This window comes from Oncorhynchus mykiss, chromosome 31 (genome assembly GCF_013265735.2).
Source record: "Oncorhynchus mykiss isolate Arlee chromosome 31, USDA_OmykA_1.1, whole genome shotgun sequence".
NCBI lineage: Eukaryota > Metazoa > Chordata > Actinopteri > Salmoniformes > Salmonidae > Oncorhynchus > Oncorhynchus mykiss.
The window spans coordinates 26,042,962-26,055,461 of NC_050571.1; the positions used below are offsets into that span (position 1 = coordinate 26,042,962).

Here is a 12,500-nt window from a genome sequence, read left to right on the forward strand (position 1 = left end):
TTTCAGGGTGACACATTCCAGCATATTCAGGACATTGTGGTCAGTCTCCTCAGGACCATCAACCGTACAGTCATAACCATGGGTCGTGAACACGCCCTGATCGTGAGTAAACCTAATTACCCCCCTTCCCAAGGCAATAGTCCACTATTCACCAGTCAAATATTTGGAAGGCCACCAAAATTCCTGAAATTTCCATCCCTAACTATAGCATTTTCCAACTAGATAGAACTGCCAGACAGAGTTGCAATCTACTTCAGAGATAGTCTACAGAGTTATGTCTTACTATCCATGTCTGTGCCCTAAGAATATATGTGAATTGATTGCCCCCCATCTATCTTCAGAACTCGTACTGTTTGGTGACCTAAACTGGGACATGCTTAACACCCCGGCCGTCCTACAATCTAAACTAGATGCCCTCAATCTCACACAAATTATCAATGAACCTACCAGGTACAACCCCAAACCCTTAAACACGGGCACCCTCATAGATATCATCCTGACCAACCTGCCCTTTAAATACACCTATGCTGTCTTCAACCAGGATCTCAGCGATCACTGCCTCATTGCCTGCGTCCGTAATGGGTACGCGGTCAAACGACGACCCCTCATCACTGTCAAACGCTCCCTAAAACACTTCAGCGAGCAGGCCTTTCTAATCGACCTGGCACGGGTATCCTGGAAGGATTTTGACCTCCTTCAGTTAGTAGAGGATACCTGGTTATTCTTTAAAAGTGCTTTCCTCACCATCTTAAATAAGCATGCCCCATTCCAACAATTTTGAAACAGGAACAGATATAGCCCTTGGTTCACTCCAGACCTGTCTGCCCTTGACCAGCACAAAAACATCCTGTGGCGTACTGTATTAGCATCGAATTGCCCCCATGATATGCTTTTCAGGGTAGTTAGGAACCAATATAGACAGGCAGTTAGGAAAGCAAAGGTTAGCTTTTTCAAACAGAAATGTGCATCCTGTAGCACAAACTCCCAAAGGTTCTGGGACACAGTAAAGTCCATGGAGAATAAGAGCACTTCCTCCCAGCTGCCCACTGCACTGAGGCTAGGAAACACTGTCACCACCGATAAATCCACAATAATTGAGCATTTCAATAAGCATTTTTCTACGGCTGGCCATGCTTTCCACCTGGCTACCCCTCCCCTGGTAAACAGCTCTGCACCTAACACAGCATCTTGCCCCCCCCCCTCCCACTTCTCATTCACCCAAATCCAGACAGCTAATGTTCTGAAAGAGCTACAAAATCTGGACCTCTTCAAATCAGCTGGGCTAGACAATCTGGACCCTCTCTTTCTAAAACGATTCGCCGCAATTGTTGCAACCCCTATTACTAGCCTGTTCAACCTCTCTTTCGTATCGTCTGAGATCCCCAAAGATTGGTAAGCTGCCGTGGTCATCCCCCTCTTCAAAGGGGAGACACTCTAGACCCAAACTGTTACAGACCCATATCCATCCTACCCTGCCTTTCTAAGGTCTTCGAAAGCCAAGTTAACAAACAGATCACTGACCATTTCGAATCCCACCGTACCTTCTCCGCTATGCAATCTGGTTTCCGAGCTGCTGATAGGTGCACCTTAGCCACGCTCAAGGTTCTAAACAACATCATAACCGCCATCGATAAGAGACATTACTATGCAACCGTATTCATCGACCTGGCCAAGGCTTTTGACTCTGTCAATCACCACATTCTTATTGGCTGACTCAACAGCCTTGGTTTCTCAAATGATTGCCTCGTCTGGTTCACCAACTACTTCTCAGACAGATTTTAGTGTGTCAAATCAGATGGCCTGTTGTCCAGACCTCAGGCAGTCTCTATTGGGGTGCCACAGGGTTCTAATCTCAGGCTGACTATTTTCTCTGTATACATCAATGATGTTACTCTTGCTGCTGGTGATTCTCTGATTCACCTCTACGCAGACGACATCATTCTGCATACTTCTGGCTCTTCTTTCGACACTGTGTTAACTAACCTCCAGACGAGCTTCAATGCCATACAACTCTCCTTCTGTGGCCTCCAACTGCTCTTGAATGCAAGTAAAAGTAAATGCATACTCTTCAACCGATCGCTGCCCGCACCTGCCGGCACGTCTAGCATCACTACTCTGGACGGTTCTGACTTAGAATATGTGGACAACTACAAATACCTAGATGTCTGGTTAGACTGTAAACTCTCCTTCCAGACTCACAATAAGCAACTTCAATCCAAATTTAAATTGGCTTCCTATTTCGTAACAAAGCAGCCTTCACTCATGCTGCCAAACATACCCTCGTAAAACTGACTATCCTACCGATCCTTGACTTCGGCGATGTCATTTACAAAATAGCCTCCAACACTCTACTCAGCAAATTGGATGCAGTCTATCATAGTGCCATCCATTTTGTCACCAAAGCCCCTTATACACCCACCACTGCGACCTGTATGCTCTCGTTGGCTGGCCCTCGCTTAATATTTGTCGCCAAACCCACTGGCTCCAGGTCATCTATAAATCTTTGTTAAGTAAAGCCCCACCTTATCTCAGCTCACTGGTCACCATAGCAGCACCCACCCATAGCACACGCTCCATACGATATATTTCACTGGTCACCCCCAAAGCCAATTTCTCTTTTGGCCGCCTTTCCTTCCAGTTCTCTGCTGCCAATGACTGGAATGAATTGCAAAAATCACTGAAGCTGGAGACTCATATCTCCCTCACTAACTTTAAGCATCAGCTGTCAGAGCAGCTTACAGATCATTCCACCTGTACATAGCCCATCTGTAAATAGCCCACCCAACTACCTCATCCCCATAATGTTATTTTTTCTCCTTTGCACCCCAGTATCTCTACTCGCACATTCATCTTCTGCACATCTATCACTCCAGTGTTTAATTGCTAAATTGTAATTATTTTTTCACTACGGCCTATTTATTGCCTTACCTTGCTAATCTTACCTCATTTGCACAGATTGTATATAGACTTTCTATTGTGTTATTGACTGTACGTTTGTTTAGTCCATGTGTAACTCTGTGTTGTTGTTTGTGTCGCACTGCTTTGCTTTATCTTGGCCAGGTCACAGTTGTAAATGAGAACTTGTTCTCAACTGGCCTACCTGGTTAAATAAAGGTGAAATATATTTTTTTAAACGATTACGTGTTTGCAGGGTTTTTCTCCAACCCAATTGACTTGGCTTCCCATACTGCCCTCCATAGTCTCCTACCATATAATTAGTGCAGTTGTAGAAGATGCTTTCCAGTTTATTGATCTTTACCTTGGTTGCCCTCTAAATGATTCTCTTCAGTCCTTTAAGTGTTTCTCAAATTGTTGCTTGGGTCCTGCTGGTGGCTGGTGGCTGGTGGCCAATTCCATTTGGGCCTTGACTTAAAAATGGAGTTCTGATTAAAAACAAGGGACTTGGTATTTTCTTGGAGAGAAAGTATTGATTGCTTCAGTCCGTCTTTCAGTTTAGTTACTTATTACACCTTTATTATACACTTTCAAATACCACAGTATAGCCCTCCCAGACTAACCCCTCAGTTCTTACTATCCATCCATAGTACCACAGTATTACCCTCCCAGACGAACCCCTCAGTTCTTACCATCCATCCATAGTACCACAGTATTACCCTCCCAGACTAACCCCTCAGTTCTTACCATCCATCCATAGTACCACAGTATTACCCTCCCAGACTAACCCCTCAGTTCTTACCATCCATCCATAGTACCACAGTATTACCCTCCCAGTCGAACCCCTCAGTTCTTACCATCCATCCATAGTACCACAGTATTACCCTCCCAGACTAACCCCTCAGTTCTTACCATCCATCCATAGTACCACAGTATTACCCTCCCAGACTAAACCCTCAGCTTTTACTATCCATCCGTAGTACCACAGTTTCATTCTAAATGGTGGTAGTCAAAAGTGCTTTAAGTGAGTCATCATGGCACAAAAAAAGCTTTAGGCAATCACTCTTTAAGCTGACTCTTCATGTTTTGTTTAAAATACACACCTTTATTGGATCCCAATATAACTGTTACAAACAGCTGCAGAAACACAGTGAGAGGAAGAAGAAGAGCATTGTGGGAGATCATACACTGGGATGGTTTATAAAAAAGCACTGATGTGGCAGGTTAGGGTCTGGTGCTGATGATTGGTTAAACAGTAAATAGGGCGTGGTCTTAGAAGCAAAGGCTGATTCTAATTGGTTGAGCTTGGGTTATAACCAATAGCATTGTGGAAGAGTGGAAGCTCGTAGAGTGGAGTGTTCATTCTTGTCTTTGTGTTTGGTGCACTCGGAGGAAATCCTGAATGGATCCTCGCTTTGTCAGTCAAGTATGGGAGACTGTTGATTGGTTGCACGGCCTGTCACTCTCTAGAGGGCTTAATGATGGAATCGTCTCTGTTTAGGTAGTAGAGTTCCTCTCTCCACTGTGACATGGTCCATCACCTATGAATTCTCATCTGACAGATGTTAGAACTAAGGAAAGGTCACCGCTGTCACAGCCTTCTAGACTGAACTCTTGTCAAAGTTTAGTGTCTCCCCTAAATCCATAGCTCAGTAACTGTACCAAGACTTTGGGTTAAAGTAACTATCAATCAGCCCATAGTTGTGGGCTGATGTACTGTTCGCTCTCCAACCATGTCAGAGATGAACCATCGATCTCCATAGATACCATAACAGGTGTACAGTTCTCATAGCAACAACAATGAAACAGGAGCAGTCCCCATGGTCCATAGACACACACCTGTCCAATCCCCATGGTAACAGCAGTTCGGAATGTCTTCATGGCGACTGTACCGCCGGCGATGGCTGTGTGTGGGCGAGTGTGTCTGTGTGTGTCTACAGCCACCAGAAGCACTTCTTGCGTAGCTTCTTGACGAGGGTCTTGGTGTTCGGGTGGGCGGGGGCAGGTTTGGGGACAGGGAGGGGAAAATCATAGTCCCTGTCTAGAGTCTCCATCACTGGCTGGAACCTGCCTTCCTGCTGCCTGAAGTCATGCTCCACACTGGAGAGAGAGAGGGGGGAGAGTGGAGAGGGTGGGGGAGAAGGTGAGAGTGAGGGAGACAGAAAGAGGGGGAGAGAGAAGGAGACAGAAAGAGGGGGAGGGTAGGATAGAAAGATAGAGTGAGTGAGAGAGACAGAAGGGTAGAGCATTAGACACGTGTACACACACACACAATATCTTGTAATAATACAAATGTACTTTAATATAAATGCAGTTATGTGAACACAATAACATACTGTACATTGATGCACATGCTTCACACCTCGTAAGTACCATGTGCCGGTGCAAGTGCACACTTAATCAGACAGACAGACACACACACACACACACTCTGAAATCGATTCACGTTCATAGCATTCTTGCACTTAATGCACCACTACATCACAGGCTGGAGAGATGAGAGAAGGAGAGTCATCTTAAAGTGTTGAAACTAAAACAGAGGGCTGAGGGAAATTCTTCTTCCCCTGAGATGCTTTCAAAGCAATCCCTCCCCTTGACTCTCTCTCTCCCTCCTCTGTCTCTCTCTCCCTCCCCTCTCCCTCTCTCCCTCCCCTTGACTCTCTCTCTCCCTCCTCTCTCTCTTTCTCTCTCTCCCTCCTCTCTCTCTCCCTCCTCTCTCTCTCTCTCTCTCTTTTTCTTCTCTCAAGGGCTTCAGGTCATATTGTAGTGGAGGTTGAGTGTTTCTGTGGCAAGTTTGGCTTCAAAGTTCAAGGCTGAGGTCTGTGTGTGTGTGTGTGTGTGTGTGTGTGTGTGTGTGTGTGTGTGTGTGTGTGTGTGTGTGTGTGTGTGTGTGTGTGTGTGTGTGTGTGTGTCGGTGTGTCTGTAGAGAGGGACAAGATGAGATGCATAGGGATTAAGCATCTGGAGTTAATGAAGCTTATGATGAGGGAAGGCATAAGGGGGAATGACACACGCACCCGCACGTACTCACACACACACACCATGTGTGCATGCACACACACACACACCCACCCACTCAGTCAACTTATTTGCTCTCTCCTGACAAATAAAAGTGTGAAATGAAACCTCTGTAATGACACCAGTGACTGGGAAGAGAGAGTCACATGGAATACACAGGGCCCTCTTAGGAGAGTAAAGACAGAGGGATGAGAAGGGGGAAGAGAGAGTCACATGGAATACACAGGGCCCTCTAGGAGAGTAAAGAGGGAGGGATGAGAAGGGGGAAGAGAGAGTCACATGGAATACACAGGGCCCTCTAGGAGAGTAAAGACAGAGGGATGAAAAGGGGGAAGAGAGAGTCACATGGAATACACAGGGCCCTCTAGGAGAGTAAAGACAGAGGGATGAGAAGGGGGAAGAGAGAGTCACATGGAATACACAGGGCCCTCTAGGAGAGTAAAGAGGGAGGGATGAGAAGGGGGAAGAGAGAGTCACATGGAATACACAGGGCCCTCTAGGAGAGTAAAGAGGGAGGGATGAGAAGGGGGAAGAGAGAGTCACATGGAATACACAGGGCCCTCTAGGAGAGTAAAGAGGGAGGGATGAGAAGGGGGAAGAGAGAGTCACATGGAATACACAGGGCCCTCTAGGAGAGTAAAGAGGGAGGGATGAGAAGGGGGAAGAGAGGACGGTTTGATGAGTACTAGTGGAAATGATGAGGTGAATATTGAAACGAGGGAAAGAAAAGGCATGCAAAGAAAGAGGAAGAGGGGGAGTAAATGTAGAGGCAGACGAGGGAGGGAAAGAGGTGAGGAAGGTTAGATTGCGTGGAGAAAGAGGTGAGGAAGGTTAGAGTGCGTGGGGAAAGAGGTGAGGAAGGTTAGATTGCGTGGGGAAAGAGGTGAGGAAGGTTAGAGTGCGTGGGGAAAGAGGTGAGGAAGGTTAGATTGCGTGGGGAAAGAGGTGAGGAAGGTTAGATTGCGTGGAGAAAGAGGTGAGGAAGGTTAGAGTGCGTGGGGAAAGAGGTGAGGAAGGTTAGATTGCGTGGAGAAAGAGGTGAGGAAGGTTAGAGTGCGTGGGGAAAGAGGTGAGGAAGGTTAGATTGCGTGGAGAAAGAGGTGAGGAAGGTTAGATTGCGTGGAGAAAGAGGTGAGGAAGGTTAGATTGCGTGGAGAAAGAGGTGAGGAAGGTTAGAGTGCGTGGGGAAAGAGGTGAGGAAGGTTAGATTGCGTGGAGAAAGAGGTGAGGAAGGTTAGAGTGCGTGGGGAAAGAGGTGAGGAAGGTTAGATTGCGTGGAGAAAGAGGTGAGGAAGGTTAGATTGCGTGGAGAAAGAGGTGAGGAAGGTTAGATTGCGTGGAGAAAGAGGTGAGGAAGGTTAGAGTGCGTGGGGAAAGAGGTGAGGAAGGTTAGATTGCGTGGAGAAAGAGGTGAGGAAGGTTAGAGTGCGTGGGGAAAGAGGTGAGGAAGGTTAGATTGCGTGGGGAAAGAGGTGAGGAAGGTTAGATTGCGTGGAGAAAGAGGTGAGGAAGGTTAGATTGCGTGGGGAAAGAGGTGAGGAAGGTTAGATTTCGTGGGGAAAGATGTGAGGAAGGTTAGATTGCGCGAGGAAAGAGGTGAGGAAGGTTAGATTGCGTGGGGAAAGAGGTGAGGAAGGTTAGATTGCGTGGGGAAAGAGGTGAGGAAGGTTAGAGTGCGTGGGGAAAGAGGTGAGGAAGGTTAGATTGCGTGGGGAAAGAGGTGAGGAAGGTTAGAGTGCGTGGGGAAAGAGGTGAGGAAGGTTAGATTGCGTGGGGAAAGAGGTGAGGAAGGTTAGAGTGCGTGGGAAAAGTGGTGAGGAAGGTTCGATTGTGTGGGGAAAGAGGTGAGGAAGGTTAGATTGTGTGGGGAAAGAGGAGGCCAGTAGACATGGAAAAGAGGTAAGAGGCCAGATGCAGACACAGGGGAGAGAAGAGCAAGATGAATACATTATAATGCTTCTCTCCAACTGAAACCACACACACACACACACACACACACACACACACACACACACACATAGACAGAAACAAGTGTTAACCTGTCCCACACATCCCTCCCTGCACAGTATGTTTTACAGTGGCTTTTGAAGAACAAGCACGTCCACCCCCCCACGTCTCTCTTTCTTTCCATAATTGATCATTTCTCTCTCTCCGTTGTTCCTCCTCTCTCTATTGTTTGGGGGATTATGCCATAGTTGGGAAAGCTGCTCTGCCTAACAGGTGTGTGTGTGTGTGTGTGTGTGTGTGTGTGTGTGTGTGTGTGTGTGTGTGTGTGTGTGTGTGTGTGTGTGTGTGTGTGTGTGTGTGTGTGTGTGTGTGTGTGTGTGTGTGCAGTATCTTTTTTTGTCAGAACTGTCATGCAGCTTAATTACAATTGACAAAACACCTACAGGCAGGAAACATCAAACTGTTGTTTTCCAGCTCAAACTCTTATTAAGGGGGAAGCCTCCATGCAATCTCTAGCCCTTTACTGTCTTCATTCTACACCCCCCTCTCTGTGTCCCGCTGAGTGTGTGACAACACCATAACTGTACCGTCAAATACATGACTTTGTTGATTTGTGTGTGTGTGTGTGTGTTTCATAACACACACTTGTAGTCCCATGTAGCTCAGCTAGTTCAATTCCCGCGGGGGACCAATATGAAAATGTATGCACCCAATATAAATACCCATAAACCAACGATCAGCATCTCCCAATGGGCTCAGAATGACTGTAAAGTGTGTGTGAGTGTGTTTTTCTATGAAAATGATCCCCCTCTTTAGTTTGGATTAACTGTATGAGATTGTTGATGTGTCATAATGTGTGTGTGTGTGTGTGTGTGTGTGTGTGTGTGTGTACCAGCATATTGGGAATCATAGAATATTACTGATCTTTATTCAGAGAAAGTGAAAGAGACAGACAAATCCCAGAGAGAGAGAGAGAGACAGACAGGCAAATCCCAGAGAGAGAGAGAGACAGACAGACAGACAAATCCCAGAGAGAGAGACAGACAGACAGGCAAATCCCAGAGAGAGAGAGAGAGAGAGAGAGAGAGAGACAGACAGGCAAATCCCAAAAAGAGACAGATAGACAGGCAAATCACAGAGAGAGAGAGCGAGAGAGACAGACAAATCCCAGAGAGAGACAAGCAGACAGGCAAATCCCAGAGAGAGAGAGAGAGGGAGAGACAGACAGACAGGCAAATCCCAGAGAGAGAGAGAGAGACAGACAGACAAATCCCATAGAGAGAGAAAGAGACCGACAGACAAATCCCAGAGAGAGAGAGACAGACAGACAGACATATCTCAGAGAGAGAGAGACAGACAGACAGACAGACAGACAGACAGACAGACAGACAGACAGACAGACAGACAGACAAATCCCAGAGAGAGAGAAAGACAGACAGACAAATCCCAGAGAGAGAGAGAGAGAGAGACAGACAGACAAATCCCAGAGAGAGAGAGAGAGGCAAATCTCAGAGAGAGAGAGACAGACAGACAAATCACAGAGAGAGAGAGAGACAGACAGACAAATCCCAGAGAGAGAGAGACAGACAAATCCCAGAGACAGACAGACAGACAGACAGACAGACAGACAGACAGACAGACAAATCCCAGAGAGAGCAAGAGAGACAGACAGACAAATCCCAGAGAGAGAGAGAGACAGACAAATCCCAGAGAGAGAAAGAGAGACAGACAGACAAATCCCAGAGAGAGAGAGAGAGAGAGAGACAGACAAATCCCAGAGAGAGAGAGAGAGAGACAGACAGACAAATCCCAGATAGAGAGAGATACAGACAGACAAATCCCAGAGAGAGAGAGAGAGACAGACAAATCCCAGATAGAGCGAGAGAGAGATACAGACAGACAAATTCCAAAGAGAGAGAGAGAGAGACAGACAGACAAATCCCAGAGAGAGAGAGAGAGACAGACAGACAGACAGACAAATCCCAGAGAGAGAGACAGACCGACAGACAAATCCCAGAGAGAGAGAGACAGACAGACAGACATATCTCAGAGAGAGAGAGACAGACAGACAGACAGACAGACAGACAGACAGACAGACAGACAGACAAATCCCAGAGAGAGAGAGAGAAAGACAGACAGACAAATCCCAGAGAGAGAGAGAGAGAGAGACAGACAGACAAATCCCAGAGAGAGAGAGAGAGGCAAATCTCAGAGAGAGAGAGACAGACAGACAAATCACAGAGAGAGAGAGAGACAGACAGACAAATCCCAGAGAGAGAGAGACAGACAAATCCCAGAGACAGACAGACAGACAGACAGACAGACAGACAGACAGACAGACAGACAGACAGACAAATCCCAGAGAGAGCAAGAGAGACAGACAGACAAATCCCAGAGAGAGAGAGAGACAGACAAATCCCAGAGAGAGAAAGAGAGACAGACAGACAAATCCCAGAGAGAGAGAGAGAGAGAGAGACAGACAAATCCCAGAGAGAGAGAGAGAGAGACAGACAGACAAATCCCAGATAGAGAGAGATACAGACAGACAAATCCCAGAGAGAGAGAGAGAGACAGACAAATCCCAGATAGAGCGAGAGAGAGATACAGACAGACAAATTCCAAAGAGAGAGAGAGAGAGACAGACAGACAAATCCCAGAGAGAGAGAGAGAGACAGACAGACAGACAGACAAATCCCAGAGAGAGAGACAGACAGACAGGCAAATCCCAGAGAGAGAGAGAGAGAGAGAGAGAGAGACAGACAGGCAAATCCCAAAGAGAGACAGATAGACAGGCAAATCCCAGAGAGAGAGAGTGAGAGAGACAGACAAATCCCAGAGAGAGACAAGCAGACAGGCAAATCCCAGAGAGAGAGAGAGGGAGAGACAGACAGACAGGCAAATCCCAGAGAGAGAGAGAGAGACAGACAGACAAATCCCATAGAGAGAGAGACAGACAGACAGACAGACAAATCCCAGAGAGAGAGAGAAAGACAGACAGACAAATCCCAGAGAGAGAGAGAGACAGACAGACAAATCCCAGAGAGAGAGAGAGAGAGAGAGGCAAATCTCAGAGAGAGAGAGACAGAAAGACAGATCCCAGAGAGTGAGAGACAGACAGACAAATCACAGAGAGAGAGAGAGACAGACAGACAAATCCCAGAGAGAGAGAGACAGACAAATCCCAGAGACAGACAGACAGAAAGACAGACAGACAGACAGACAGACAAATCCCAGAGAGAGCAAGAGAGACAGACAGACAAATCGCAGAGAGAGAGAGAGACAGACAAATCCCAGAGAGAGAAAGAGAGACAGACAGACAAATCCCAGAGAGAGAGAGAGAGACAGACAAATCCCAGAGCGAGAGAGAGAGAGACAGACAGACAAATCCCAGATAGAGAGAGAGAGAGATACAGACAGACAAATCCCAGAGAGAGAGAGAGATACAGACAGACAAATCCCAGAGAGAGAGAGAGAGAGAGAGACAGACAAATCCCAGATAGAGCGAGAGAGAGATACAGACAGACAAATTCCAAAGAGAGAGAGAGACAGACAGACAGACAAATCCCAGAGAGAGAGAGAGAGAGAGAGAGAGAAATCCCAGAGAGAGAGAGAGAGACAGACAGACAAATCCCAGAGAGAGAGAGAGACAGACAAATCCCAGATAGAGAGAGAGAGATACAGACAGACAAATCCCAGAGAGAGAGAGAGAGACAGACAAATCCCAGAGAGAGCGAGAGAGATACAGACAGACAAATCCCAGAGAGAGAGAGAGAGAGAGCGAGACAAATCCCAGAGAGAGAGAGAGAGAGAGAGAGAGAGAGAGAGAGAGATACAGACAGACAAATCCCAGAGAGAGAGAGAGAGAGAGAGAAATCCCAGAGAGAGAGAGATGTACAGATTTACAGATTTAGTGAGCATAGCCTTGCTAATGAGAAAGGCTGCCGTAGGCAGACATGGCTCTCAAGAGAAGGCTATGTGCACACTGCCCACAAAATGAGGTGGACACTGAGCTGCACTTCCTAACCTCCTGCCCAATGTATGACCATATTAGAGATACATATTTCCCTCAGATAACACAGATCCACAAAGAATTCGAAAACAAATCCCGTTTTGATAAAACTCGCATATCTACTGGGTGAAATTCCACAGTGTGCCATCACAGCAGCAAGATGTGTGACCTGTTGCCACAAGAAAAGGTCAACCAGTGAAGAACAAGCACCATTGTAAATACAACCCATATTTATGCTTATTTATTTTCCCTTTTGTACTTTAACTATTTGTACATTGTTACAACACTGTATATACAGTGCCTTGCGAAAGTATTCGGCCCCCTTGAACTTTGCGACCTTTTGCCACATTTCAGGCTTCAAACATAAAGATATAAAACTGTATTTTTTTGTGAAGAATCAACAAAAAGTGGGACACAATCATGAAGTGGAACGACATTTATTGGATATTTCAAACTTTTTTAACAAATCAAAAACGGAAAAATTGGGCGTGCAAAATTATTCAGCCCCCTTAAGTTTATACTTTGTAGCGCCACCTTTTGCTGTGATTACAGCTGTAAGTCGCTTGGGGTATGTCTCTATCAGTTTTGCACATCGAGAGACTGACATTTTTTCCCATTCCTTCTTGCAAAA

General features: G+C 46.4%; 2 protein-coding genes across 3 annotated transcripts in view; one reads left to right on the forward strand and one right to left on the reverse strand.

Moving 5' to 3' along the window:
- The window catches only part of LOC110504415 (dedicator of cytokinesis protein 2), a 136,807-nt gene that overhangs the window by 62,040 nt on the left and 62,267 nt on the right, over positions 1-12,500 (forward strand). For both annotated transcript variants that reach the window (XM_036969568.1, XM_036969569.1), the window contains exon 26: positions 7-102. In XM_036969568.1, coding sequence (XP_036825463.1) covers positions 7-102 — 96 coding nt within the window. The remainder of the gene's footprint in view (positions 1-6; positions 103-12,500) is intronic.
- Positions 4,000-12,500, reverse strand: part of LOC110504856 — a 24,511-nt gene continuing 16,010 nt past the window's right edge. The window contains exon 4 of the mRNA XM_036969570.1: positions 4,000-4,995. Coding sequence (XP_036825465.1) covers positions 4,830-4,995 — 166 coding nt within the window. The 3' untranslated portion in view covers positions 4,000-4,829. The remainder of the gene's footprint in view (positions 4,996-12,500) is intronic.